Genomic DNA, 23,535 nt, shown 5'->3' with positions numbered 1-23,535 from the left:
TGGCATGCACATGCCAGATGTAATTACAATGTGCCCTCCATCCTCCATCTCTCCTTCCATCTGCCCCCCCCCTCTCCCTCTCTCTTTTGCTTTCTGCCGTATCAGCGGGAGCGATCGCCGCCAAGTTTTATCACGTCTCCCATCTCAACCGCCAAAATACAAGCCCAGGGATCCAGCCTCAGTGGGCTGCCTGCCTGCTATCTCCCCATCGAGGAGAGACGCCTTATCAGGCTGAAGGATCACCAACCGTTGGGGAGGATGACGCACAAAGAGACACAGACAAATATCTATCTGCTACACAAACACCCCCTTCTCCTCCTCTGCTCTGGGCCTCCAGAAAACCCTGGACTCAATCCATTGTCGTGGGGAAGGAGGGGGGGGGGGGGGGGGGATCCAAGAAGATCCAGGCAATGTTGTCTTAATGTACACCTCTGTTGTTTGGGGGGTGGTGTGGGGTGTGGGGGGGTGTTGCTGCTGTTAACTGTTGCTTTTCTGTGTTTTTCTTTTTTAAAACAGGTTATTTCAGGGCAGAGAACCAGGAGTGAAAGCTTCACACTGACAAACGACTTCAGTTGTGGGGGGGGGGGAGCGCAAGAAATACCAGTTTGAAATTTGTTTGAGTCTGAACTGGTGCCAAAATAAAACTTCCTACGGTTACAAGGAACAATATCCAGTACTTAATTAATACTGAATTCAGGGAATCTTCTGATTAAATAATTCATTACCCCCCCACTGAGTTTAGATTGATGATCCACTGACTGAGCAGCAGGAAGCACCTGTCACCTCCTCGTCATCACAGGCTACCACCAGCTCCACAGAAGATCCTTTTACATAAATGACAACTGACTTAGAATTAACTTTAACTGGAAAAAAAAACTTTATCCACCAACTCACTTAATAATAACAACAGGATTTTCAGACCAGGTCATTATAACAGAGTCTTTAACAAGAGAAGAAGACAAACAACTGGTGGGAGCAGTTAAACATACGCGGCAAACAGAACATGAGAACTTTAAAATGTTCTGATCATGAAATAGATAAATAGAATAATAGAATAAATGCATAAACATACCAAAAGTAACATGGTGTGCTCTGACAGAGACCAATCCGTTAACCAATCAGTGTCCAGCGTACGTATGATGAGGACAGGACGTGATCATGTGATGAAAAGTTTGAAACTAGACGTTCAAATACTTTCCAGCTCATCACGTGTCCACACTCACACACCTGAGAACACATTTATTAACACTGGTCCTGCGACAAGGTGGAACTGTTACTGGTATTAAGTGTTAGCGACTCTTTACCGCTGGCAGTGGAGTCAGGTGACTGATGGGAACCAATCAGGAAGAGAACGACGACGTCTGCGTCATTGTTTACAAAAGACAACAAGTTACTGTTTTACAGATTTTACTGTGAAGGCGCCGCTGACTTTGCATTAACAGCAGTTTAATTTAAAAAAAAAAAACTGGATCCCAGCTGGAGGAGTGAAGAAACCAGTGAGAACAAACCATCAGTTGAACAATGTCAAACAGCATTAATGAGTCGTATGAATCATTATCAAACAGGAAGTCATGGCTGTATTACTGCGATAATAAAACCCTGTGACCCGGCTGGCATCTGTCATATCAGTATGAGCAAGCTGGAAACAACATGGTGGACACAATGCATGAGTAGTAATGGTAGTATTGGTGGTGGTGGAGGTGGCACCACCACCCCCCTACCTCGGCTGAACCCCCCCACAAACACACACACACACACACACACAAACACACACCCCAGCCAAACAAAGTCCTTATCACTCTCACTCCCTCCTATCAAAATGTCTGCCAAATCACAAGAGAGTCACGGGGCTGAGAGCCTCACTGGCCTCGACAGCAGCCGGGACCCGGTGCACGGGGAAGCACGGTGGACCAGGAGCACTGATAAAGACGGCCATGACACCCCAGAGACCCACACATGTACACACACGGACACAAACACACACACACACTCTCTCTCTCTTGCATACACGCCAAGTCTAGCCTGGGTTTATCAGCCCCGGGGTCTGGAATACATCTCCAGGCCTCGCTGCTGGCTTCAGTGGAGGTGTCTGCTGGGAGTTCACAGCTGATAGGCCTCTCTATGGAAACAGATATGGACAAGCAGGAAGTGACAAACGGTAAAGGCTCCTCGTGGCGCTCCAGAAAAAACGTCATCCAGAGAAATCCTCAGCAGATTCACCTGATCGCCACACACACACACACATGGTCAGTGGATCCAGGGGCAACACGAAGAGGCAGTGAGGGAACTGGATCCTCTGGTTCTGAACGGACTTCACCTCATCATCTGCAAACTGACACTATTTCAAAAGGTCCTACCGACGCTGAACATCTTCAGGAAGATAATCTGGACCAAACTTAATTCAAACTAACTCTACTTAACTCAATAAGGTTAACATTTGCTGTAGAGATTCTGAGTATTCTGGTATTCTCTCCTGGGAGTCGAGTGATTTCTGTGTCCAGACTGAAACACAACCCAGGGCTTTGAAACCAGAACCGAGTGGACGTGTTGACGAGGTTTCTAACACGTGAAACTGGAACAACACACATATCTCAGGACGAAGAAGAGGAGCCGTACACGTAGAAGACGAAGACGTCCACTTGGAACACGAGCTTGTTGCCGGTGTGGATGGGCTGTGAACACAAACCCTGCAGGAATCGAACGCCGTGTCCGGCCTCCTGCTGCTGGATGTTCCCCACACGTTCCTGCTGTTGTGAACGAGTCTGACCCGGAACAATCTCCTGCTGCTGCTTCACAGGGACAAAACCTCAACTCCAGAAATGTCCGAACCCAAATCTCCAGACTCTTTACGGAGGTCATGTTTGAAAAAGTGCTTCAGTAGCTTGATGGAAACACTCATATCTTCCTCTGGACTTGTTGTGACCACTAGAAACATCTGTGTAAATACTTTGTAGATTCAATATTTCTTTGAGTTCAGATTTAAACTCAGGATCCTATCATAAGTGTCAACTCAAAAAAATCACATTAAACTGTGTTAAAGTAATGTGATGCTAGATTTAGCTTTTTGAAACAGCAGGTTTCAGGAAACACGATGTCAAGATTATTATTATTAACGTGATAAAAACTTACTAAAACAAACTGTGATGTCATGGTTTCAATTTCCAAATATACACACTTTTCTCTCTGAACTCCGGTGAATTCACAGTAGATTCGCAACGAGCACAACATACATGATTAATGTGTTTTCTATATAAACTGGGAGCATCGGTTCTGCAGCGATAAACCTTCACACGTCTCTATAAACAGGAAGCTCTCTCCAGGAGACCAGACCGAGACGAGGGACGTTCCAAGCGGCCGTAAGACGCATTATTGAGTTAAAGGGACGGATGAAAAAAGAAAAGATCCGATTGTGAGCAGCTATCAGCAGCGAGGATCAGCCAGGCCCCGTATCTGACGCCCCATCGCTGGGAAAGAGAAGTGAAAAGCCCGTGGGGGGGGGGGGGGGGGGGGGCGGGCGGCGCTGCACGGCTCAGACAGAAAACAAATAAAAAAAGATCCAATTTTAATCTGTATCTCGGCCTCACATCGGATCGCTGCGTTATCTGCGCGCACATCGGCTGCTTCAGAGAACACTGACGTTTCCACAACAGAATGAAACAGGAAGCGGCGGCGGCGGCTTCAGAAGCAGCTGCCAACCGGACAGAGAGCTGCAGGACACGAGTTCTGACCCCGCTCGAACCGGGTCACTGGCACACTGCGCGGGACCCGATGGAGGAGAAACGGCTCCGGGAGGAAGTTCAAGTGAAAACAACGGCCTCGGGTGTCACGTGGACGCGGAGAAGAGGTTTTATTCTAAGGAGGTTTATTCTAAGAGAAACCTCAGTTTGACGCGTTTAGTTCTCCGGTGTTGTCAAAGTGTTTGTGTGTTCGAGTCCCGGTTGTGTTCGCACATTGTGCCATGAACCCACCGGGTCCGGGTCAGGTGCTCGCCCCGGGTTCACAGGCCGGTTACAGCCGACACTAGCAACTTTGTGTCGGACTCACGGGTCAGAAAAGCTCCGCTGGACACACACGGACACACACTGCATATAAACACACACACACACACACTGCATATAAACACACACACACACACACACACACACGTGGTAGAAGCACACACACGCGTCTGCGACGCACAACAAGCAGCTAATGAACTTGTTCCTTACGCTTGATCTGCCGGGGTTTGCTCTGCTTCCTCCGGGACATGGTGGCTCTCTTCCCGCTGGGACGGACCGCCGGAGCTGGAAGACACGGGTCCGGGGCGGTTCTTCTGGTTCTTCTGCCTCGTTCTCGTCTTCTTCTCGGCTGGTACCGACTCACCGCTCCGAGAAGCGACCCGGAGGAATCCGCATGACCCGCCGGCACTTCGCTTCTTCCGCCGCGGTGCCGCTGCTGCTGCTGGCGGGGGAGCGACCTGTGGCTGAGTCCGTGAACCGAGTCCTCGTCGCTGCCGGTCCGCGTGTCTCCGTCTCCCCCTCGGACGAACCGTCACCTTCCTCTCCGGTTCTCCGGTTCAACGGTTCCTCCCTCACGGGGATCGCCCCCTCCCTCCCTGCCTGCCTACCTTCGCCCCGCGCCGCCGCACCTACCGCCGGCTCCGAGAGCGAGCACCGCGGCTGTCCTCCGGGGCCGCTGACGGGGATAAAGCGGTGGTAAAGTTGTGGCTGAGGTCCCGCGGAGTGGAGCTGCTGGAGCTGCTGGAGCTGGGGGGTCTGTGTGGAGTTTCCTGTGCCCGGCTCGCTCGCCCTCTCTCCCGCCTGCACCGTGTCTGACCCGCGGAGCCGCGTCAATGAAGCGGAGCGCCGAGCGCCGCGTACGTGCCGCGAGGACCCGCCCCCTGCGTCTGACGTCACCCGCCGCACCCGCCTGCCATTGGCTGACACGCGCACCGCGTTGAGCGAAGAGAATAAAATAAAGTCGAATAAAGCTGATAAACAAAGTAAATGAAACCAGAATAAGACAAATTGGATTAAAATAAAAACATGAATTCATATTACAATATTAAAATGAACATTTACATTTTGGGAGAAAGTTAAGAATTGATTCACATTCCTACGTTGTAGAGGAAGCTGTTTTATTTTTTTTAATTTGAAATAAAATGATATAACAATCTAAATAAATGCACAAATCTAAATTGAAATGCCTTAAAACGTGTCAACATTTCTTTGGGGAGAAGTAAACAAAAATGATGTGATGCTCATAACTTGAAAAGAAAGCTTTTATTATTCAAAAAAATTATTAAATTAAATTATCCAATTCAAACGTAAACTAGAAACAATTATGTATAATGCAATACATCAAAACATGTGTATTATTAATTATGATTAACTCTATTGTTTTCTGTTGTGTACTGTTGTGCACTTTGTACTTTGTCTTTATATTCTTGTTGTTGTTATTATTATTGTTGTTGTATAATAATAATAATAAGTATGAGTGTACCATTGCAATGGTTTGGTAATTGACACATCATACGACACCGTGAAGGGGAACCAGGATATATGTGAACAGGAATGGGATCATTTACCACGATGAAGAAGAGGATTGAGTTCTACGTGATATGATATAATATGAGGATATCTATGCCTGAGTCTGTGCATCTAAATTATATATTTGTGTTATTCTGTGAAAAACAATAAAGTGTCATAAACACTTCCAACTTCTACCTGAAGATGGAAAATATATATTTTTTTTTTACTCTCCATTAGAAATAATCATTTATTAAGCCCATTGTTCAAAGATCTGAGTCTTATCCACATGATTATTTTGACCAGGTTATTGTCACCTCATTTAACTTGGTGTCATATATTATTAACACAATATTATTTCTACAAAGTGTGATACATGGTGTTGCCGGTTAATTTTACTGTATTGTGCTTTGAATCATGTTTCACTGTGATACAGACATGAGATTAGCAGGGATTTCCGTTCGGGCCGAGGACAGGCTGCTTGGTTTCCTGCATGGATGACTCAAACAGAAGTTATTGCATTACAAAGAACAATAGCAGCAATATAATTTTGTTTTATTCAGGGTTTAAAGGCACACATGTAAATGTGCCTTTAATTTCTAAAAATAAAAATAAGTTATGACGGATTTGAGTTGGCTTCAGGTTTGTATTTTGACAGAAATTAAAGAGCACAACTGAAAATCTCACATTTCCATTGGACAGAGACAAAACACCGTGAACTGTACTTCGGGTAACTGCCTGTCATTGCTTCACCAGGGGTTTGAACCAACAACCCCAGCTAACGGCCACCATCAACATGAACAGAGAGAAAGGAGCATCTCACTGCTGCCATCTAGTGGTCATCTGTCAGACCAACCCACCTCCCAGAGAGACCGAATAACTCCTCTCATGCTTTTTATACTTTGCAGATATGAACTATGCTGCAGCATCAGCTCATCAGGATTCAGATGCATGGAGATATGATGGTTAAGCTTTACAGTTAAACTTTTTTAATTGTTTGTTGTTTTTAAAATTATTCAAAGAGCTTTGAATTGCCTTGTTGTTGATGAGGTTCAGTGAATAACAGTGGAAACCAGTTGCCCCCATCTACTTGAGCATCTGGTTCTTTCTTGCATTGGATGAAAAGTGATGAAAAGCAAAGTCTGACACTTTTATATATATGACTCATCAAACCATTCAGTGATTTATATGGAAGCATCTGTATCGTTAGTCTCTTATTTGTCAATCACTTCAAATACTAATAATAATAAACTTAAAATATCACCAAAACACAGTTACAAGGTTTACAAGTTAAAAATGGAAAATTGAAGGCAACCAATAGAAAGCAGTTAAAAGCCATTTGCAGATCCCACAGCAAAAGAACTCAGATACAGAAATATAAAAATGTTACAGATAAAAAAAAAAGTTTAAGACATTTAAATAGACGGTTAGATCAGGGGTGGATAATGCACATGTATGAAAATGTGTCTTTAAGAGAGATTTAAAAGAGGATAACGAGTTGGTTTCTCCTCAGGGAGATTGTTCCAGAGCCCTGACAGACAGAAAAGACTGTGGAATGGTGAGTAGGGTTCTGTGCTGAGGACCACCGGGCACATATGGTGTCAAAGGATTTGAAATGTAGACGTTTTGTTCCATAACTTGACTCGTCTCAGCAGGAGGCTGAGGGACTTTAACCCATGACCTGAATTGGAGCTTCCCTGTGTGAAGCAGTCAGGAGTCAGGGCCTCGTTTTGGTGGCACTGAACCGAACATGTGTTTCACCTGCTGCTCTGAGACATCTGTGAGACAACACGTTCCCAGAGCTGCTCAGGCCACATGCTGCAGATAAGCCTCCTGTTAAACGACCATTCAGAGTGAATCCCCCTCACCGCAGGACGAGGTTGGATATGTAACAACAACATGGCCTCGCTGTTCCCACCTCTGAGCTCTCTGTGTTTGTGTTGCCTGATGAAACAAGTTTTTTCTCAAAGGAAAACAGCATCAAAGCCACTTCTGCAGAGGCCGGGAGAAGTGGTTCATTACATTAAGATTATTGATGACTTCAACACTGGAGCTGCAGTGATGGCATCTTAATGTGCAACTTGTCTGCTGCTGATACAGGATATAGTGGATTAGATGTGTTTATTCATTCAGTTACTCAGAGTAAAACATAGATTGAACTTGGAAACAAAGCAGAAACAAACACGTCTGAAATGAACCAAACTGACCTGATAGAGAGAAACAGAGACTTTATTCATGAGGGAAGGAGAATTGAACCCATGAGGTCAGGCGCAGACAATCGTGAGAGTTGGAAACTTGACAAAGACGAGAAGTAAAGCAGGAGAGGCTTCGTCACAAGAAGTTACTGAGTCCACAACATGAATCCAAAGTCTGCTGAGTTCCCTCAGAGCTGCTCAATGTGGAGTTTCTCTTTTATTTGATGGTCTCAACCTTCTATGCAAAAAGCTTTGAGATAATGTATGTTATGATTTGAAGCTATACAAATATGAATATGGATTTAAATTCAATAGATCAGCATCGGGATAATGTGAGCAGCTCATTTCCCACAATTCATCAGAGCTGTTTCATTCTCTACAATCCGAATCTCATTCATCTTAAACATGAGATTCCATTTTGTGTAGATGATGGAATCATGTGTATAGTATTTAACAGAAAGTAAACAGGGTGTTTTAGAAGGTTTGCAGTGTGTAGCTGTGTTGGTCAAACTGCAGGATTGTGTAATTCTCTGTCCAGAGTCAAATCAATGGGGGCCGCACCATTTACACAGCTGTAGTTGTGACGTAAAACAGTTGTTTGTGATTGGTGTGTGGGACTCGAAGGTTCAAAGTGCATGTGTGTGTGTGTGTGTGTATGTGTGTGTGTGTGTGTGTGTGTGTGTGTGTGAGTGTGTGAGTGTGTGTGTAGGGTTAGATAGTTATAGATTACATGTTGTCGGGATTAAATGATCATACAACCCAAAAGAAATCTACATTTTATAAAATGTGTTGTTAGATCAGTTGATGATGATGATGTTTCTGAGACACAAGGTTTCATCGACAAGTTCTTCACTTTGAGGTGATGGAAGAAAGACGTTGATTCAAGATGGAGGACTTCACGAAGCAGTAGTCTCCAAAAAAACGCTTCAGTAAATTACAATGTGTTTCTGTCGTCCACAAAAACCTAAACGTCAAATCTGAGGAGAACTCTGAGCGGCAGTGATGATCATCATCACCACTACCATCTGACACCAGACGACCCATCAAAGACAAGCACGTCAGAGTTCAGAGCAGAGGTTCCCAAACCTTCAGCCCACGACTCATTAACCAAAAGATGTTGATTTAGACGAGTTAATTCACGTACATGCACACGTTGTAACGTTTCCTGTTGTGTTGTTAGCGGGCTTGTGGAGGATGATGTCACTCATCAGGTCCAAAGTCACATGGAGACTAAGAGAGTAGCTGTTGTTCTTTTGCTTTTGAAACAATTACCATCAAATTATGTTATTTGGAAATGTTTTTAAGTTTGTTATACAAAGTTAAAATGTCCTTGATACGATAACGTTTCATAATGGATTTTGAAGTAAAGTAAGTGAGCGTGTGTGTGTGTGTGTGTGTGTGTGTGTGTGTGTGTGTGCTGGAGGGGAGGTACTACATGGGGACTATTTCTCTGAGAGTTCACAGTAGCTCAGTGTTTCTTGGAGCTCCGTCAGGATGAGAACAGAGCTGCTCGTTGTGTTCTTGCTTCCTGCTCTGACGCTGCAAGGTAAGAAAACACCTCTGTTTGAAAAGTGATGCGTGCTAACAAGCTAGCTGCTCTTTCATCAGAGTAAATATCTTGCTCAGTGTGTTTCTCTTCACTCGAGATTCCTTTCAGACCAAACGAAAAGGACAAATGGGTCCCACTTTTTATTTTAGACTTTAAAACATATTTATTTTATGAGGTAGTTTGATCCTCTGATGTTCAATAAAGGATGACCATAAATAGGTATTATGTTATTCTACAAACATAAACATTGTTCAATAGGGGGTGAGCTAAGTATAAAAATGACTTGATTAGATTTTTAAATACAACATTTAAAGTTTAAATCAAATTATGGCTGCGGCAGGAAATCTGAGTGCGAGTGCTCGGAGGATGTCAGGAGATTCTCCAGATGTCTTTTCTTCTCCACAGAGAACATTCACATGTGTTCATCACGAAGCAGAGGAACTGTCAAAACAAACCAGCACAGGCTCACCAATAAATCAATGCATCCAAATTGACTTTTTCATTTTCAGTTGTGTTATTTGTAGTGTTGTTGAATGGCAGTACACTGTAGAATCATCCACAGTGTTGTAGAGCAAATCGTTTGACAAATATCACTGCAGACCTGTCGTGATTTACACGATGTGAGGGCTCAGAATGTGTTGGAGACAGTTTGTCAGTGATGAAACATCCACTGTACGTTTACTGTAACCTTGCATAAGCACCAGCGATGACCTTTAACACACTTGTGTCCTCAGCAGGGAGCGATGACCTCGTGGTTTCTCTGACTAATGGCAAAGTCAGGGGGGGATATGTGACGGTGAAAGGCACCGAGAGACGGGTGAAGCAATACCTGGGAATCCCTTTCGCCCGGCCCCCCGTGGGGCCCCTCCGCCTGGCCCCTCCACAGGATGCACAGCCCTGGGAGGGGGAGAGAGACGGCACTCATCACCCACCCATGTAACCACGGGTGATCCCTGGATTAACAGATTTAAGATGTGAGTCTTTTCCGTGGATGATGCACATTTCTTCTCTCTGGTCTCAGGTGCATCCAGGACGCAGAGCGATTCGTGAACGTGTCTCGTGTCCTCTCGATGACGTACAGCGCCACAGAGCTGTCAGAGGACTGCTTGTATCTGAACGTGTTCACCACCGCTGAAGCAAAGAGGGGGGGCAAGCTGCCGGTGAGCCAATCGCTGCAGCTCCTCTTTTCAGCCTCTGTCTCAAACACGTGGTTTTAGCTCCTGTCTCTTTAAGACATTCATGCTGTAGCTACATCCACAGGGAAATCACACTTTAAGTTAATATGGAGCCTGGTGGAGGTGAGTAGTAACCCTGTGTGTGTTGTGGTGTCAGGTGATGGTGTGGATCCACGGTGGAGGTCTGGTCATCGGAGCGGCCTCTCATTACGACGGCGCTCCGTTAGCGGCTTATGAAAACATGGTGACGGTTTTCGTTCAGTATCGCCTCGGCATTCTGGGATTCCTGAGGTAAGGCCCCGTCCTGCAGATACAGAGAGTGAGAAGCTCCACAGACGTCACAGTGTTCTCCTGCTCCTCAGCACCGGGGACGAACACGCTCGGGGGAACTGGGGTTTCCTGGACCAGCTGGCAGCTCTGAGATGGGTGCAGGAGAACATCGGAGCCTTCGGAGGAGATCCTCAGACGGTCACAGTGGCAGGAGAGTCTGCAGGAGGCATCAGCGCCTCCCTCCTGGTAACCTCCCTTATTGTTTGAAACAAGTTCTGGATCCTTAGCCACCAAATCATCTGTTTTGATCAAAGGAAGTTTAAAAATCGTTCCTATTTCCAGCTCTTTGTTATTGGAAAAAGTTACTTTTAAATATCTGTCGTAATTTATTTAAACATGTTTTGTTTTAATCTTCTTAAACCAGTTTTCAATAATGTTTCATTCCTTCTTTGTTTATAGATGAATCATTTTAGTTGTTTCTTAACTATGTAACGATATTCCTGTGTTGATAGTGAATGTTTGGGAAACGAGACGATACATCGAGTTTCTAACAAAGAAACGAATCAGTGAACAACCACTTGTGAAACATCAGGTTAACATCTGGTCCATTTATCAAGTATTAATTATCTGTATCTCCCTCATGAACAGACTCTCTCTCCTCAAGCCAAGGGACTGTTTCAGAGGGCGATCTTTCAAAGTGGAGTCGCAACACTCGGCTCCTCCCCCACCTCCCACGCTCCGGGTTACGCTAAGGTACAGTAACATGTAAACTGAGCAGAAGAAGAATTCATCTGCAATAACAAGTCAGAGGAGCGGAGCTGCTCAGAGACAGACGGTGCTGAGTAAGGTCTAAATATTACAAGAATAAAGTTTTAATTCAATGAGACGAAAGTTATAATATTATGAGAATGAAATACAATTCTAACATCTTTTAAACATAAATAAAGGAAACATAAATACTGGTACTGACGTGTGTGAAACATGAGCAGCACCGATGTATCAGTCGAGTTCCAGTAGAAACTGTGATTTGATATCAAGGTTGAGGAAAATGGACCCGTCAGAGTCAGTGCTTCCCACGTTCTGTAAATCTGCTCATTAAAAACTTCCATGTAACTCAGGCTGATCTGTCAGAAGCAGAGTGAACTGTGAGGAATGACAGGAATGTTCTGCTGTCAGAGTTCAAACGGAGGATTAAGACTTTATCGACCTGTGGACGGAGGGAACGAGCTCGTTAGAACTCAAATCAAACCGAAAAGAAAACATGTCAAAGAAGCAAAAAGGATCAAGATGAAAAATAATACCAGACAGATGGTCAAATCAAATCAATTACGTTTTATTAAAAGTTCCAAACTCATTAATAGTGAATCTCTGTGTTGTTTTGTCAGATCGTTGCCGACCTGAGTGGATGTGAGCACAGCAGCTCACAGGACCTGGTCCGGTGCATGAGAGGGAAATCCACAGAGCAGCTGCTCAGGGCGACAGAGCAGGTGAAGGAGCTGCACAGAGGAACAAGCAGAAGTTTCACACCAGCTCATGGTTTAAATCAGGGGTGTCCAAACTTTTTAAGGTCTGGGTCACTCACGCCGCCTGAGGGACAGCTGCCATACAGTGGGCCATAGTCCATCACATTACATTTCATTTAGCTGACGCTTTAATCCAAAGCGATTTACAATAAGTGCATTCAAGGGTACAAACCCAGAACAGCAAGAATCAAGAAAGTACAATTTCTTCAAAAATAGCAAAACTGCAAAGTGCTATAATTAAGTGCCATTTAAGTGCTACTAAATTGTTAGTTTAAAAAAACCCAACCCTTTTTTTTTGAGGCGGGCCAATTTAAAATGGATGGGGGGCCGCAGATGGCCCGCGGGCCGTAGTTTGGACACCCCAGGTTCTGGAGTTTGTTCTCTCTCATCACGAGAGAAACAAGGAAACTCTCTTGAGGCTCAGTGTGAATTTGAAGCGTGAAGCCTGATGTTTGCCACAAGATGGCAGCCTGTGAACACCTTCAGCCGTCACATGCTCACTTTATTAGGAATGTCACCATTACACAGGTCAGGTCCTTCCATTGCTCTGCAAACAAATAACTCCACAAAGAAGAGGTTGTAGGAATAAATGAAAACTACTCGACAGCACTTTCAGAAACCTGCATCTGCATTGTGTGATGTGATTGGCTGATTGGAGGAATAGTCAGGTGTTCCTAATAAGGTGCTCTCTGAGGCCGCTTGGTTTCATCCTCTCATGCAGAGTGTTGTGTGTTTAGATGAAGATCTACCTGGGGGGTGTGGTGGACGGAGACTTCCTCCCTGATGAAGCAGAGGAGCTACTCAAGAGGAAGGAAGTGATGAAGGTTCCAGCGATGATGGGAATCACCAACCACGAGTTTGGATGGCTGCTGCCTCAGGTCGTCTCGACGCTCTCACTCCAAACCTCCAGACACATCCCCCCCCCCACACACACTGTGATCGTCTCTTTACTTGTGTCTCACTTTGACTCAACAGAGCTTTGCGCCCCCTGGCTGGGAGAACGGGATGAACAGAGAGTCTGTGCTGGCAGTGATGAACATGTTCTATCCTGCAGGGGTGAGCTGTCGTGATGATGATGATGATAATGATGATGATGAAGGTTGATCGATCAACACTAGATTCAATCATTCAATCCCTGATCAATTACCATTATTTTATTCAGTTGAAAATACTTTGTTCATCTCTCAAACAAAATTAAAACACTCAAATTAAAAACAGTTGATTTGATATTTATGCTAAAGGTTAAAATCATAGACCGACATGACGGCTCCTAAAAGAGAAGCCAAAACATCTAGATCGCCCCCTGGTGGCTATCTATCTATCTCCCTATCTATGACAGTAAATAAAGATGAATGACACATCTCTACTTCCTCCCATTGTACAGAAATGAAGCCAAAACATGTGGGATACGTGTGCAGCCATCTTTTATTTGTTTACACGATTTGGAGTCAGGGTCTCTGCAGCAGGGATTTGGGGGGTGGAGCCAAGGTGTCAACATCCCACCAATAGAGGTGCTCAACCAATCATGAGTCAGTCTCAGCTGTCAATCATGAGTCAGTCTCAGCCCGTTTTTCAATCTCAAAACGACCAATAGAAACTGATCAGAAACATGAACACTGGAATGAACTAAAATGATAGAAACCATCTTTGACAAACATTTATTCAACGTCTACTTTGATTTTTTTGTTTGGTTCTTGTCCCATCTGCTAACATGGATGAGGCAGTGTTAAAGACCTATACTGCAGCCGGCCACCAGGGGAGGATCAAAACGCGTTTGGCTTCATTTTTGAGGAGCCGTCTGGTCGTCCATCTTTTTTCACAGTCTATGATCTTCCCATAGAAACCAGTTGGGTCTGATGGTCCGACCTTCCTCCCTGTTCCAGGCTGCTGCTGCCAACAGCATCATCGCAGACGAATACCTGAAAGACGCCAAAACACCAGAGGACATCAGAGACGGGTTCACTGAGGTCATGGGAGACCTGCTCATGATGATGCCGGTCATCAAGGTGGCCGGTTACCACGTCGGTCGGTGGAGCAAGGCACAGGCCGAGAAATCACAAACAGAACAGTTTTACTAAACTATTCCCCACGAGAAACTCTGACTGGTTCAAAGTGTCCGATTGACTCCAGGATGAACTGATCTGATGTTGCTGGTGGAAGGTGGAAGGTCAAAGGTCAAGTGACCTCTTGTGTTTTGTCTCCTTGGGGCCACAGATGCAGGGATTCCAGTTTACTTGTACGAGTTTGTGCACCAAGCGGAGATTTACCAACACACCAGACCCCACTTCGTGAAGTCCGATCACGCAGATGACGTCGTCTTCATGTTCGGTGCATGTTTCTGGAATGGACATATCAAAATTGGAGGTTGGTGAAATATATTAATTCATATGAAGATGAATCCTCAAAGCTGTGGGTTGAGTGGGAATACATGAGTAAGATGATTTAGTTCTGGTTTTCTGATCAAACTCCTTCTATCCCATCTTCAGCCAACTTCACCAAAGACGATGAAGGACTGTGTCGGTCCATGATGTCGTACTGGGCCAACTTTGCCCGTAATGGGTGAGTAAGCACTGAGAGCAGCCATAAAATAAAAACTGCACTCATCAATATTTTGCTATGAACATCAGAGAAACATCTGACTCACTGTTTTGGTTTTATTAGCAGAGCTTTAGTGTTTTGTTCGTCCCTCATCACTTCCACAGTGTCCAGAGGTTTTCAAGCTCTCGTGAGTCCAGTGTCTCATTCTTGTGAACACGTTATCTCAAGAATTGAACTAAAGGATGAACTGAGTGGATTGTGCTGTTCAAAGGTCAAAGGTCATGGCTGCTCTGACATTTTTTTAAAGTAGAATTCCAGTATGACACTTACTTAATGCACTTTGTAGTTTTGCTTTATTTTGAAGAAATTGTACTTCCTTGATTCTTGTTGTCCTGGGTCTGTTCCCTCGGGGTTGATGCACTTATTGTGAGTCGCTTGGATAAAAGCGTCAGCTAAATGAAATATAATGTTATTTTATGTAAACTCCTAATGTTAAGAGTCACAGCCGCTGTGTCGCAGCTGCTGGAAAAGACCGACTTCTGTTCTTGTAAACACCATTTACCCCTAAAATCAAATAAATATATTATCTGGACGGACGTGGATGTAAATTACAACTTAACTGCTTCACTAATTAAAAAGATTTAATAAACTCAACACCAGGGATCAACTGTGACAAATTTAGCAGCTTAACAAGTCAGATTGTTTCTTCTTCTCTTTAAAATGAAAAAATAAGCATTTAAAGTGAAAAAAGACAATAGATAGAAGTTTGAATTAATGGTCGGACACGGGCAGTGAGTATAAAGACTTTGCCTCCATGTCTGTTCCTGGTTTGTTCCCTCCTCAGCTCTCCGGACGGTCCGGGTCTGGTCAGTTGGCCTCAGTATTCCAGACAGAAGCAGGAGTACATGGAGCTGGGCGTCACACAGACTGTGAGACAGAAACTGAAGGAGGACAGAGTCCACTTCTTCACCGTCACCCTCCGTCAGAAGCTGGAACAGGCAGCAGCAGCAGCAGCACCTGGAAACTGACGTCTACAAGCTGCTGCGTTGTTTGTTTGGGTTTTATTTTTCTGCCTCCTCCTCAACTGGTATTGGACCAGTTACTGTTCAAACCAACTTATATCTTAGAATGGAGGATTATTTTCCAAGTCTCAACTCTGCATGTTTGTCTTGTTTCATGAACTAACTAATTAAAGGAAATACTTTCACTGCAACAACAGAAAAAACGTGCGCAGTTTTTTTTAGCTTTAAGACACAAACGAACATACAATGCAAATACAAAAGATTTTAAATTAACTAGAATGTCAATGAGATCTGGACACTCCTGAAAATCAGTCCGCTAAATATTCCTGATGAATTATTCTGTGAGGAATGACTGAAAAGAACATCCCAACTCACAATTATAAGGAAAGTGGTTTAAAAATGTCATTCTTTCACCAAGTTTTGTGTAAATAAAATGTTGTTAAACCTGCGAATAAACAGACAAACAGTAATAAAAATCATGACCTCTCTGATGGAGGTAAAACATTTATTAGGGCCCGAGCACTGACAGGCACTGACAGACAGTGAGGCCCTATTGAAATTGTAAGGATTATTATTATTCAGGCAAATTAATTGAGGCTTTTTGAGGCTTCAACAGGCTCAAATTCTACCAAATTTTGCAGAAAATTTGAAAGTGGTGAAAATTTCTGATTTTGGAGGAATTTTCAATGGGCGTGTCAAAATGGCTCAACGTGTTTCTCTATCTCAGAATTGGGACATTTCCTCAAACCGTGTAAACATTGAGGTACGGCGAAGGTTCATCCTTCGCAAAATGAGCAGATGTTGTCATAACTCGACTGTGCATTGTCCTATCAATATCTAAAATGTCACTAAAGTCCAACAGTTCCCATAGACCTGCATTTAAATCTGCTAGATTCAAGTTCTTTTTATCGAAATCCATTAATTGTCAAGCTTTGCACATTTCAAAAGCACGCAACCCAGATATCATACGGATGTTGGCCTCCTCTGGTCGAACAAAGTATATAACTACTTGGGGCCTTCTTTGGTTGACATGCAGGAGTTCCATGGTTCACTTGTGGCCCAGATCTGGCAAACGGCCCAGCTGCCATCATTACATGCAGGATGTGGTCTGAATGTGGGTTCGTGGGACGTAGGTCAAACCTGAGCCAAAACTATTTTGCTATGTGGTAATGGTAAAGAAAAATACTGGACCCACACCAAACTGTTACGAGCTCTCTTTTGACCTATTGAGCAGTTTTGACCGGGTCATTGAGTAGTAGCACCAGCCTCCTCACAAATGGACACACAACCAATGGAAAGGGATGACAACATTACAGAAAAACACAACTCATTATATTCCACTGATGCTTTTTATTGATTATACACTTTCATTATAAAGCTGAATGAACCTGACTTTTATTCTAAACAGGTTGAAGTTCTTCTTGGATTTCAAAATCATACCAAAGCTCTACAGGAGGATCGACCCTAACTCTGACCCACATGGTGGCGCTGTCACCACTTGCATCTCTATAAAACCTTATAGCCCACTCTTCATAGTCTGTTTAGTCTGTAGAGCCCTAAGGAAGCCCCGCCCACACATTCAGCTGAGGATATATTCCATACCTCTGCTGCAGAAAATCATTTACACCCCGACAGGAAAAACAACCCAGAAACCCCGGAATCAAGACCCAACGTATTCAAAGCTTAGAGAGGATCAGCATTGACGTCTGGTTGCTTCATGTATAATTATGTATGAATATTTCATGTGCCATTATAGATCTGTAGAAAGATCAACGACTCTTCCTGAGCGTCGGTCGTTCAGAGCCTCCATGGAAACCTGAGAAAACAACCAAACCCAAGTTATGGTCAGTCATTGATCTGGATATCATACAGATGTATCTTCTACAAAATGCGATGGGAAATTAAAAATATAATTTGTTTCTATCTCAGCCATCGTTAAGTGTGACCCCCCCCCCCCTACATCCGTCAGCAGGGGAATTGAACTCACTCAATAAGTCCAGGCCAGTTTGATGAAGGCAGGGTTTTCATCCTCATCCTTTGACATGATGGACCTGCGTCTTCTCTGACCCAGGCCACATCTCTGAGGAAATCAAATGACAGAAGATCAGTTTTGAGGTGATTCAAGTATCTACTCATACAACTTTATATAACTTGATGTGATCTAGTCAGGAGCTGTGGACCTACCTGGATGCAGTTGTTACCCTTCTTGACACACAGCGTCACTCTGCAGTGCAAGAAGACCTCACCATCCTGTCCAGAGAACTGGAACGTGTTGAAGGAGAAACTGTTGGATGTTCCCTGTCCGTTGTTCTTCACCTTCACCGTGGAGTCAGCGGGGTTAGGGCAGCTACTCAAACAGACAGAAGAGCAGACATGAAGGATGAAGGGGCTGTGATCCCAACGAGCATCTCTGTGTGTCTCAGCCATTGACTATTTAAAGATAGATGACATGAAAGATCTAAAAGAGTGAGGTCACACGATCTGGATCAGGTCAAACATTGGGCTGAGGTCGGGTTTGTTCCAGAAGAACAGAATCTCTGACGGGTTCGGGTGAGACTGGGTCAGTTTCCTCTCAGGCTGGGTCGTGATTGGTGGAGCTCATGAATCAGTGAGACCTTGATCCCGCTCCACCATCACTGGGATCTGGGATATTTTTGGCTTCATGTTTGCACAGTGGGAGGAAATGGAGACGTAGCGTCATGCAGTCTGTGATCTCACCCTTTGATGATGAGGTCATATCTCAGGCTTCCGTTCGGGCTGGGCTGGTCGGTCGCCCAGCAGGAGTCCGTCACCACTGCAACCATTTTGTCATCCAGCCCATCCGCGCTCAGCTCCACCCACAGATTCTCGTCCAGTTGCATTTCAGTACGTAGTTCTAAGGCTTCCTTGAAGCTAGGGTCCTTGTAGGCCTTCATGGTGAGATTGTAAATCCATCGTCCAGAAGTGATCTGCTGGGTGACGGAGCTGGAAGGCAAAGACAGAGTTCAGTTCAGTCTTCATCTCTTAAAAAGTACGTTAAGCTCAGTTTGTGGTTCTCAAAGGCGTCGCCTCTGGAACCGTACACCCAGCACTTACCTGTCTTTGAGTGTGAAGGTAAAGGTCCTGATGTCCGGCTGATCGTACAGACATGAGAAGTCCAGATGAACCGAGTCCTGACGGTTGATAATGCCGTACATGGAGCTGTTCCGGTTCACGATGGTGTTCTTGTAGAGGATCTGGCTGTTGTTTGCCTGTAGGGACACACGGAGACAAACATTGTTACTGCACCTTCATTAAACATTTCAGGCTGCAGAAGATACCCAATGTTCTCCTGAGAGGTACCCACCAGGATCACTGCTCCACAGGCTTTGGTCCTGTCAAAGCCGAAGGTCACCATGTGGGTCTCATTGTCCATTTCACCTTTGCAGGCCTCGTCATTGAGATGTAAGACAGAGAAGTCGATGCCTTTGTCCTCCAAGAGACATTTAGCCATAGTCAGCTTAGCAGCGTTCTGCTCGCAGACCATTGGCTCTCCTGACATCATATAAAGATCAGTTAGCTTTTGTCCAAATAGCAGGAAGGAGGAACATGCAGATGTTAATTCAACGTTGATTAACATCTTTTCAGGGGCTGACCCACGGGCACTTTCCAGAGTTTATATCATGTCTCTTTAGCTTTACTTCTTAATGTCATTACATGCACGATAAAGATTGTGAACATTTATATTTATATCATGTTTGGAATTATTTGGTGCCAAATCTCTTCATTTGGCTAAAAGAATTGAACATGCAAGCCAATGAAACACATAGGGCCTCATCAAGAGGTTTAGACCACAACAGGTGACACATCATCTATTCAGATCCTCTAATTCCTACAGTGAGGTCTATGGATATTCCAGTTATTCCATAAATCTGAGACAAATGCTAAAAAGAGTTGTGACTTGAGTCAAAGGCGACTCACCAAAGGTGCCGGTTGAGTTGTACTTGGAGGCGAACATGGCCCGGCAGACGCAGCCGGTTCCCCCGTTGTTCTTCTGCCCACAGAACTCGTGATCACTGCAGAACGTGTCCTGACAGAAGCCCTGATAGAAAGCAGCTGCAAACACACACACACACACACACACACACACACACACAGGTGTTGATCTCAGACATTGATCAGTCTCACAGAAGGCTCACAAGAAAATGTCAGTACATGTGAGTGAATGTATCTGAGTCTGATTAGACCAAGCAGGCCTGTAACCCTGTTTTAAGTTAGGTTAGGGTTGAAGTGGAGATAAATAGTCTTAATTTAAACCATAAAACAGAAGATACTGAGTCACAGCCTTACAGCATCGGGTCTCTGACTTCCATTCCTCCACTGTGATGTTGGAGAGGCTGCAGGCTCTGGCGTACGCCTCCAGGAAGTGGCACTTGAGACCATCCCCTTCAGGGTATTTACACAGCGCTTGTGTGCAGGCAGTAATGAAGGGTTCTGGGTCGTGTTCCATGTTGCAAGCAGTAAAGGGAGCCTGCTTCAGGAGGTTACACCTGTTCCAGTGATGCAGAGGAGAAAGAATAATTACTTTTCAAAGTTACAGTTTCAGAGTTACAAAGTGCTTTAACAGTTCAAACAAGATCAAATATGACAGGACAGAGGCAAATACAATCAGTCAATATTACAAAATTAAAATCAAATAAGACTTCCATAAATAATATAGACCGTTCCTATGGCACAAGACAAACATCTATCCGTTTGTCTCTGATGACAGTTGGTAGAACTTCCTGGTGGAAATGTAAACCTTCACTTCAGAGACAGGTTCAGGTCGTGATCCTCAGATCTTGATCAATGTGGCTCTTTCTAGAATCAACCCACCGGTCTTTCATTTCATCAATCCAGCAAATCTGAATTAAAGTGAGCTGTTCTGCAAATGTTCTGTAATACCGGTGAGGATACATACATGAAGGTGGAGCTAACTAGCTAACTGTAGGTAGACTTAGTGTAGTAACTTGCAATCAAGCTAAAATACTGCTAATGCTAATGCTATGCTCTTGTTTTCACGACGTTGTGGACAGAGAAACCTCCAGTTCGTCTAATTCCAGGATTCAGTACAACTTGGTTCAGTTTGCATTTACCAGTCAGTTGAGGCTTTGCAGTTGATAGTCGGGTCCGCAGCCTCGTTATACTGCTTGTCACAGCTGTGGGGCAATAAGCAGCGTCAGGTCAGTTCATTTTATCAGAGCTACAACTCGGCTGGTGTGGGACGTTGTGTTCGAGGTCTCACCCGGTGTCACTGTGTGAGGAGACCTTCTCATCCTTCACAGTCCGACTGGAGTTTCCACAGAACCCGTGAGCGTCGTGTCCATTTGGCCCTGACCAGTTTCAGAAAGGAGAACGTGACGATCAATGAACTTTGCAAGTGGAGCAAAACAAAGGCTTCAAATAGTGACGAGCAGATCAACAGCCTTGTGTTTAGCATGTGACTCAGTTATTAAGAAAGAATAGTTACAAGAAACATGGCAGATGGTGGTTGTGATCAAATAAACCCATCAATCAGCACTTGTTGTCCACTTTTATGCAGATGACGCCATTTGATTTGTTCCACAGATCAAATGCAAGCACAGAAGTACATGTATTTTAAATAGTACTCATATCACTCTCTATACCATGTTATACAAATATAATATATTCTCGTTGGGTTTGTGGTGCCTGATCAGCGCAGATGACTTTGACTCCATACATCACCCCCAACATGGCACCTTCAGCCTAATTACTAAGAATCAAGAATTAACATTGTACCTGTCAAGTGGATGTGAGTGATGGAGCCATCGAAGTGGACAGAAACTGTGAAGTTGGAGGCTGACATCTTAGCCGTCACTCCAGTCTGGTCCTTGGTGAGCTCCCACCCATTGACCACCATCGCTGTGGTGTTGAGTCTGAGCTCTCTGGTGTCAAGCTTCATCACAGCAGCGGAGCAACGAGTCAGAAAAAAACACCACGAGCAACATGTTGAATCCAATTTGAACTTTTATCATAGTTAGCATGGTTTTCATTGTTAAAGAAAGAAACAAGCGTCACAATCATCTGTCTACTGATTCCAGAAATCTCTCTCTAGAGAAACACTCATCTTATGTCCAGTTCAGTCATACGATTAGATATTAAATTAATAAACTCTAGCGCTCTGTATCAACGGTGTCGATCAAGACAACAGCAACATCCGCAGATTCTCCAGTTCAGGGTTCTTTCACCAAACATTGAATCAACAGGTGAACAGCTCTTTGTGCAGCAGCAGGTTCTATGGAGCGTGACTCACCAGAGCTCGACTCCCTTGTTCCAGAGAGATTTGAACTCCCCCTGCGTCCAGCTGCAGGATCACACGTTTCAAGAAGCTGACGTCTTTCCGGCGTCTCTCCTGGAAGACGCCCACCACCTGGAAGCCGGGGACGGATGTGGACCTGAACAGAGTGTAGCCACAGCGGTCCGGCACAGCCTGGACCTGCCCAGCGAAACCGATGACCGTGGAGCCGATCACGGTGCACACGTTGTTTGAGATGCAGCTGATGGAGGCGGAGGAGCAAATTCATACTGAACAAAACACCGTCAGTGTTTGGTAACGACTGAAACTCATGAAGAACTTATGGAATTTGACGTTACCTGCCCTTTCCATTGCAGGACTCGTTGGGATCACAGACACTGACAGCAGCAACTGCACTCGCATCACAGGAAACAGTGGAGCAGCTGCTTGGGTCTACAACTGTCGTGTTTGTCTGATAAACAACGCCTAGAAGTCAGGAAAACTATATTTAGGTGTTTAAAAGATCACCAAAGTCTCAAGAAAACATAATGGTTTTTGCTTTTGTGGTAAAAAATGGATTTTATTAAACATTTTGTTTACTCACCAGAGCTTCTACAACTGCTTAGGTCTGAGTATCCACCGCCTGATGCTTCAGCTTTAGTGAATCTCGGTTTAGAGACTGTGAGGCCATTGACCTGCACGTCTGCTTCCTGGAAGGTGCCAAAAAAACAAATGTGTAGTAATCATCCAGGACTTCGACAGATATATTGTTAACACATCGGGATTTAAACACGGACTCAACACAACCAACAGAACAATGACCAACTCACACCGTCATAATTTACTCACGATATGAGAAGCACTGAATGCAGAATATGTCCACAATACCAGAGCCGCTTGTGTCTTAAAATTGAAGAGTTCAATAACTTGAATCTGAGAAGAGGACACAGGAAAGAAATGTTTTTAAAATCAGAGGAGCTGAAAACAACATGGGTCAGAACAAGTTCCCATCTGATTCTCACCGCTAGGGTTGAACTTCTACCAATTGAAATCTGGATGAAACATGGCGCAGCTTGTTTAATGCTCGGTAGCGCTTGATGGACATTAGATCCAAGTGGGAAATTTCTCCAGGCTATCGACAGGGAACCACTGACAGCCGCTCCTCCAGGTACCAGGATGCAGTCATCCTTGATTCCAGATTGGTACTGGCCATTGAAGCAAACATTCACTTTGCTGGCTTTGAAGCTCACCTGTTGGACAGGAGGAGACACAACATGGATAATAACATGTCAGCTTGTAAACATTTGATTATGAGTTATTTACGTAATTGGTAGGTTGATTAAAACCAGTGACTGTTTATTACTCACATATACTTTGTCATATTTCTGTCCGAAGTAGGTGATGGGGCAGGACGTGATGTTCAATTCACCTGAACCGGTAAAAGTCTGGGTCGCTGCCGTACCTGAAGATATTGAGACACGTGGTTTTTGGATCTGTTGTTAC

At 44.4% G+C, this 23,535-nt stretch overlaps 2 protein-coding genes across 3 annotated transcripts; one reads left to right on the top strand and one right to left on the bottom strand.

Annotated features, from left to right (window-relative positions):
* The first annotated feature begins 8,901 nt into the window (after positions 1-8,901).
* Positions 8,902-15,999, top strand: ces3 (carboxylesterase 3). 2 transcript variants are annotated; one of them, XM_053427774.1, is made up of 13 exons: positions 8,902-9,248; positions 9,989-10,187; positions 10,273-10,411; positions 10,584-10,717; positions 10,789-10,942; positions 11,345-11,449; positions 12,082-12,183; positions 12,957-13,097; positions 13,195-13,275; positions 14,103-14,244; positions 14,434-14,583; positions 14,706-14,778; positions 15,602-15,999. In XM_053427774.1, exons 1-13 carry the CDS (start codon positions 9,197-9,199, stop codon positions 15,783-15,785), a joined length of 1,656 nt encoding a protein of 551 aa, XP_053283749.1. In that variant the 5' UTR covers positions 8,902-9,196; the 3' UTR covers positions 15,786-15,999. The 2 variants fall into 2 exon arrangements, with proteins under 2 accessions (XP_053283749.1, XP_053283748.1); XM_053427773.1 differs by having other exon boundaries at positions 8,903-9,248; positions 9,986-10,187.
* A 1,206-nt stretch (positions 16,000-17,205) lies between these two features.
* LOC128444054 (uromodulin) lies at positions 17,206-22,455 on the bottom strand. Its single transcript, XM_053426347.1, has 13 exons — positions 22,436-22,455; positions 22,051-22,294; positions 21,537-21,693; positions 21,022-21,109; positions 20,873-20,935; positions 20,088-20,287; positions 19,719-19,853; positions 19,105-19,292; positions 18,855-19,009; positions 18,498-18,743; positions 17,964-18,126; positions 17,767-17,859; positions 17,206-17,595 (listed from the first exon to the last, which is right to left on the bottom strand). The coding sequence occupies exons 1-12, from the start codon at positions 22,453-22,455 to the stop codon at positions 17,767-17,769; spliced, it is 1,752 nt and encodes a 583-aa protein (XP_053282322.1). The 3' UTR covers positions 17,206-17,595.
* Between the last annotated feature and the right edge of the window lie 1,080 nt (positions 22,456-23,535).

Source organism: Pleuronectes platessa, chromosome 7 (genome assembly GCF_947347685.1).
Source record: "Pleuronectes platessa chromosome 7, fPlePla1.1, whole genome shotgun sequence".
NCBI classification, from domain to species: Eukaryota; Metazoa; Chordata; class Actinopteri; order Pleuronectiformes; family Pleuronectidae; genus Pleuronectes; species Pleuronectes platessa.
This window is presented reverse-complemented; position numbering and strand designations above follow the sequence as displayed.

Bases quoted from the DNA above. Each gene is read 5' to 3' on its own strand.
- ces3 (XM_053427773.1), top strand. From the start codon at position 9,197: ATGAGAACAGAGCTGCTCGTTGTGTTCTTGCTTCCTGCTCTGACGCTG. The intron at 10,188-10,272 runs GTAACCACGGGT...CTCTGGTCTCAG, and splicing joins GGCACTCATCACCCACCCAT to GTGCATCCAGGACGCAGAGC. The intron at 14,584-14,705 runs GTTGGTGAAATA...TCCCATCTTCAG, and splicing joins TGGACATATCAAAATTGGAG to CCAACTTCACCAAAGACGAT.
- LOC128444054 (XM_053426347.1), bottom strand. From the start codon at position 22,455: ATGCGAGTGCAGTTGCTGCT. The intron at 21,110-21,536 runs GTACAATGTTAA...GAAACTGGTCAG, and splicing joins CACTCACATCCACTTGACAG to GGCCAAATGGACACGACGCT. The intron at 19,293-19,718 runs GTGAGTCGCCTT...ATATGATGTCAG, and splicing joins CAACTCAACCGGCACCTTTG to GAGAGCCAATGGTCTGCGAG.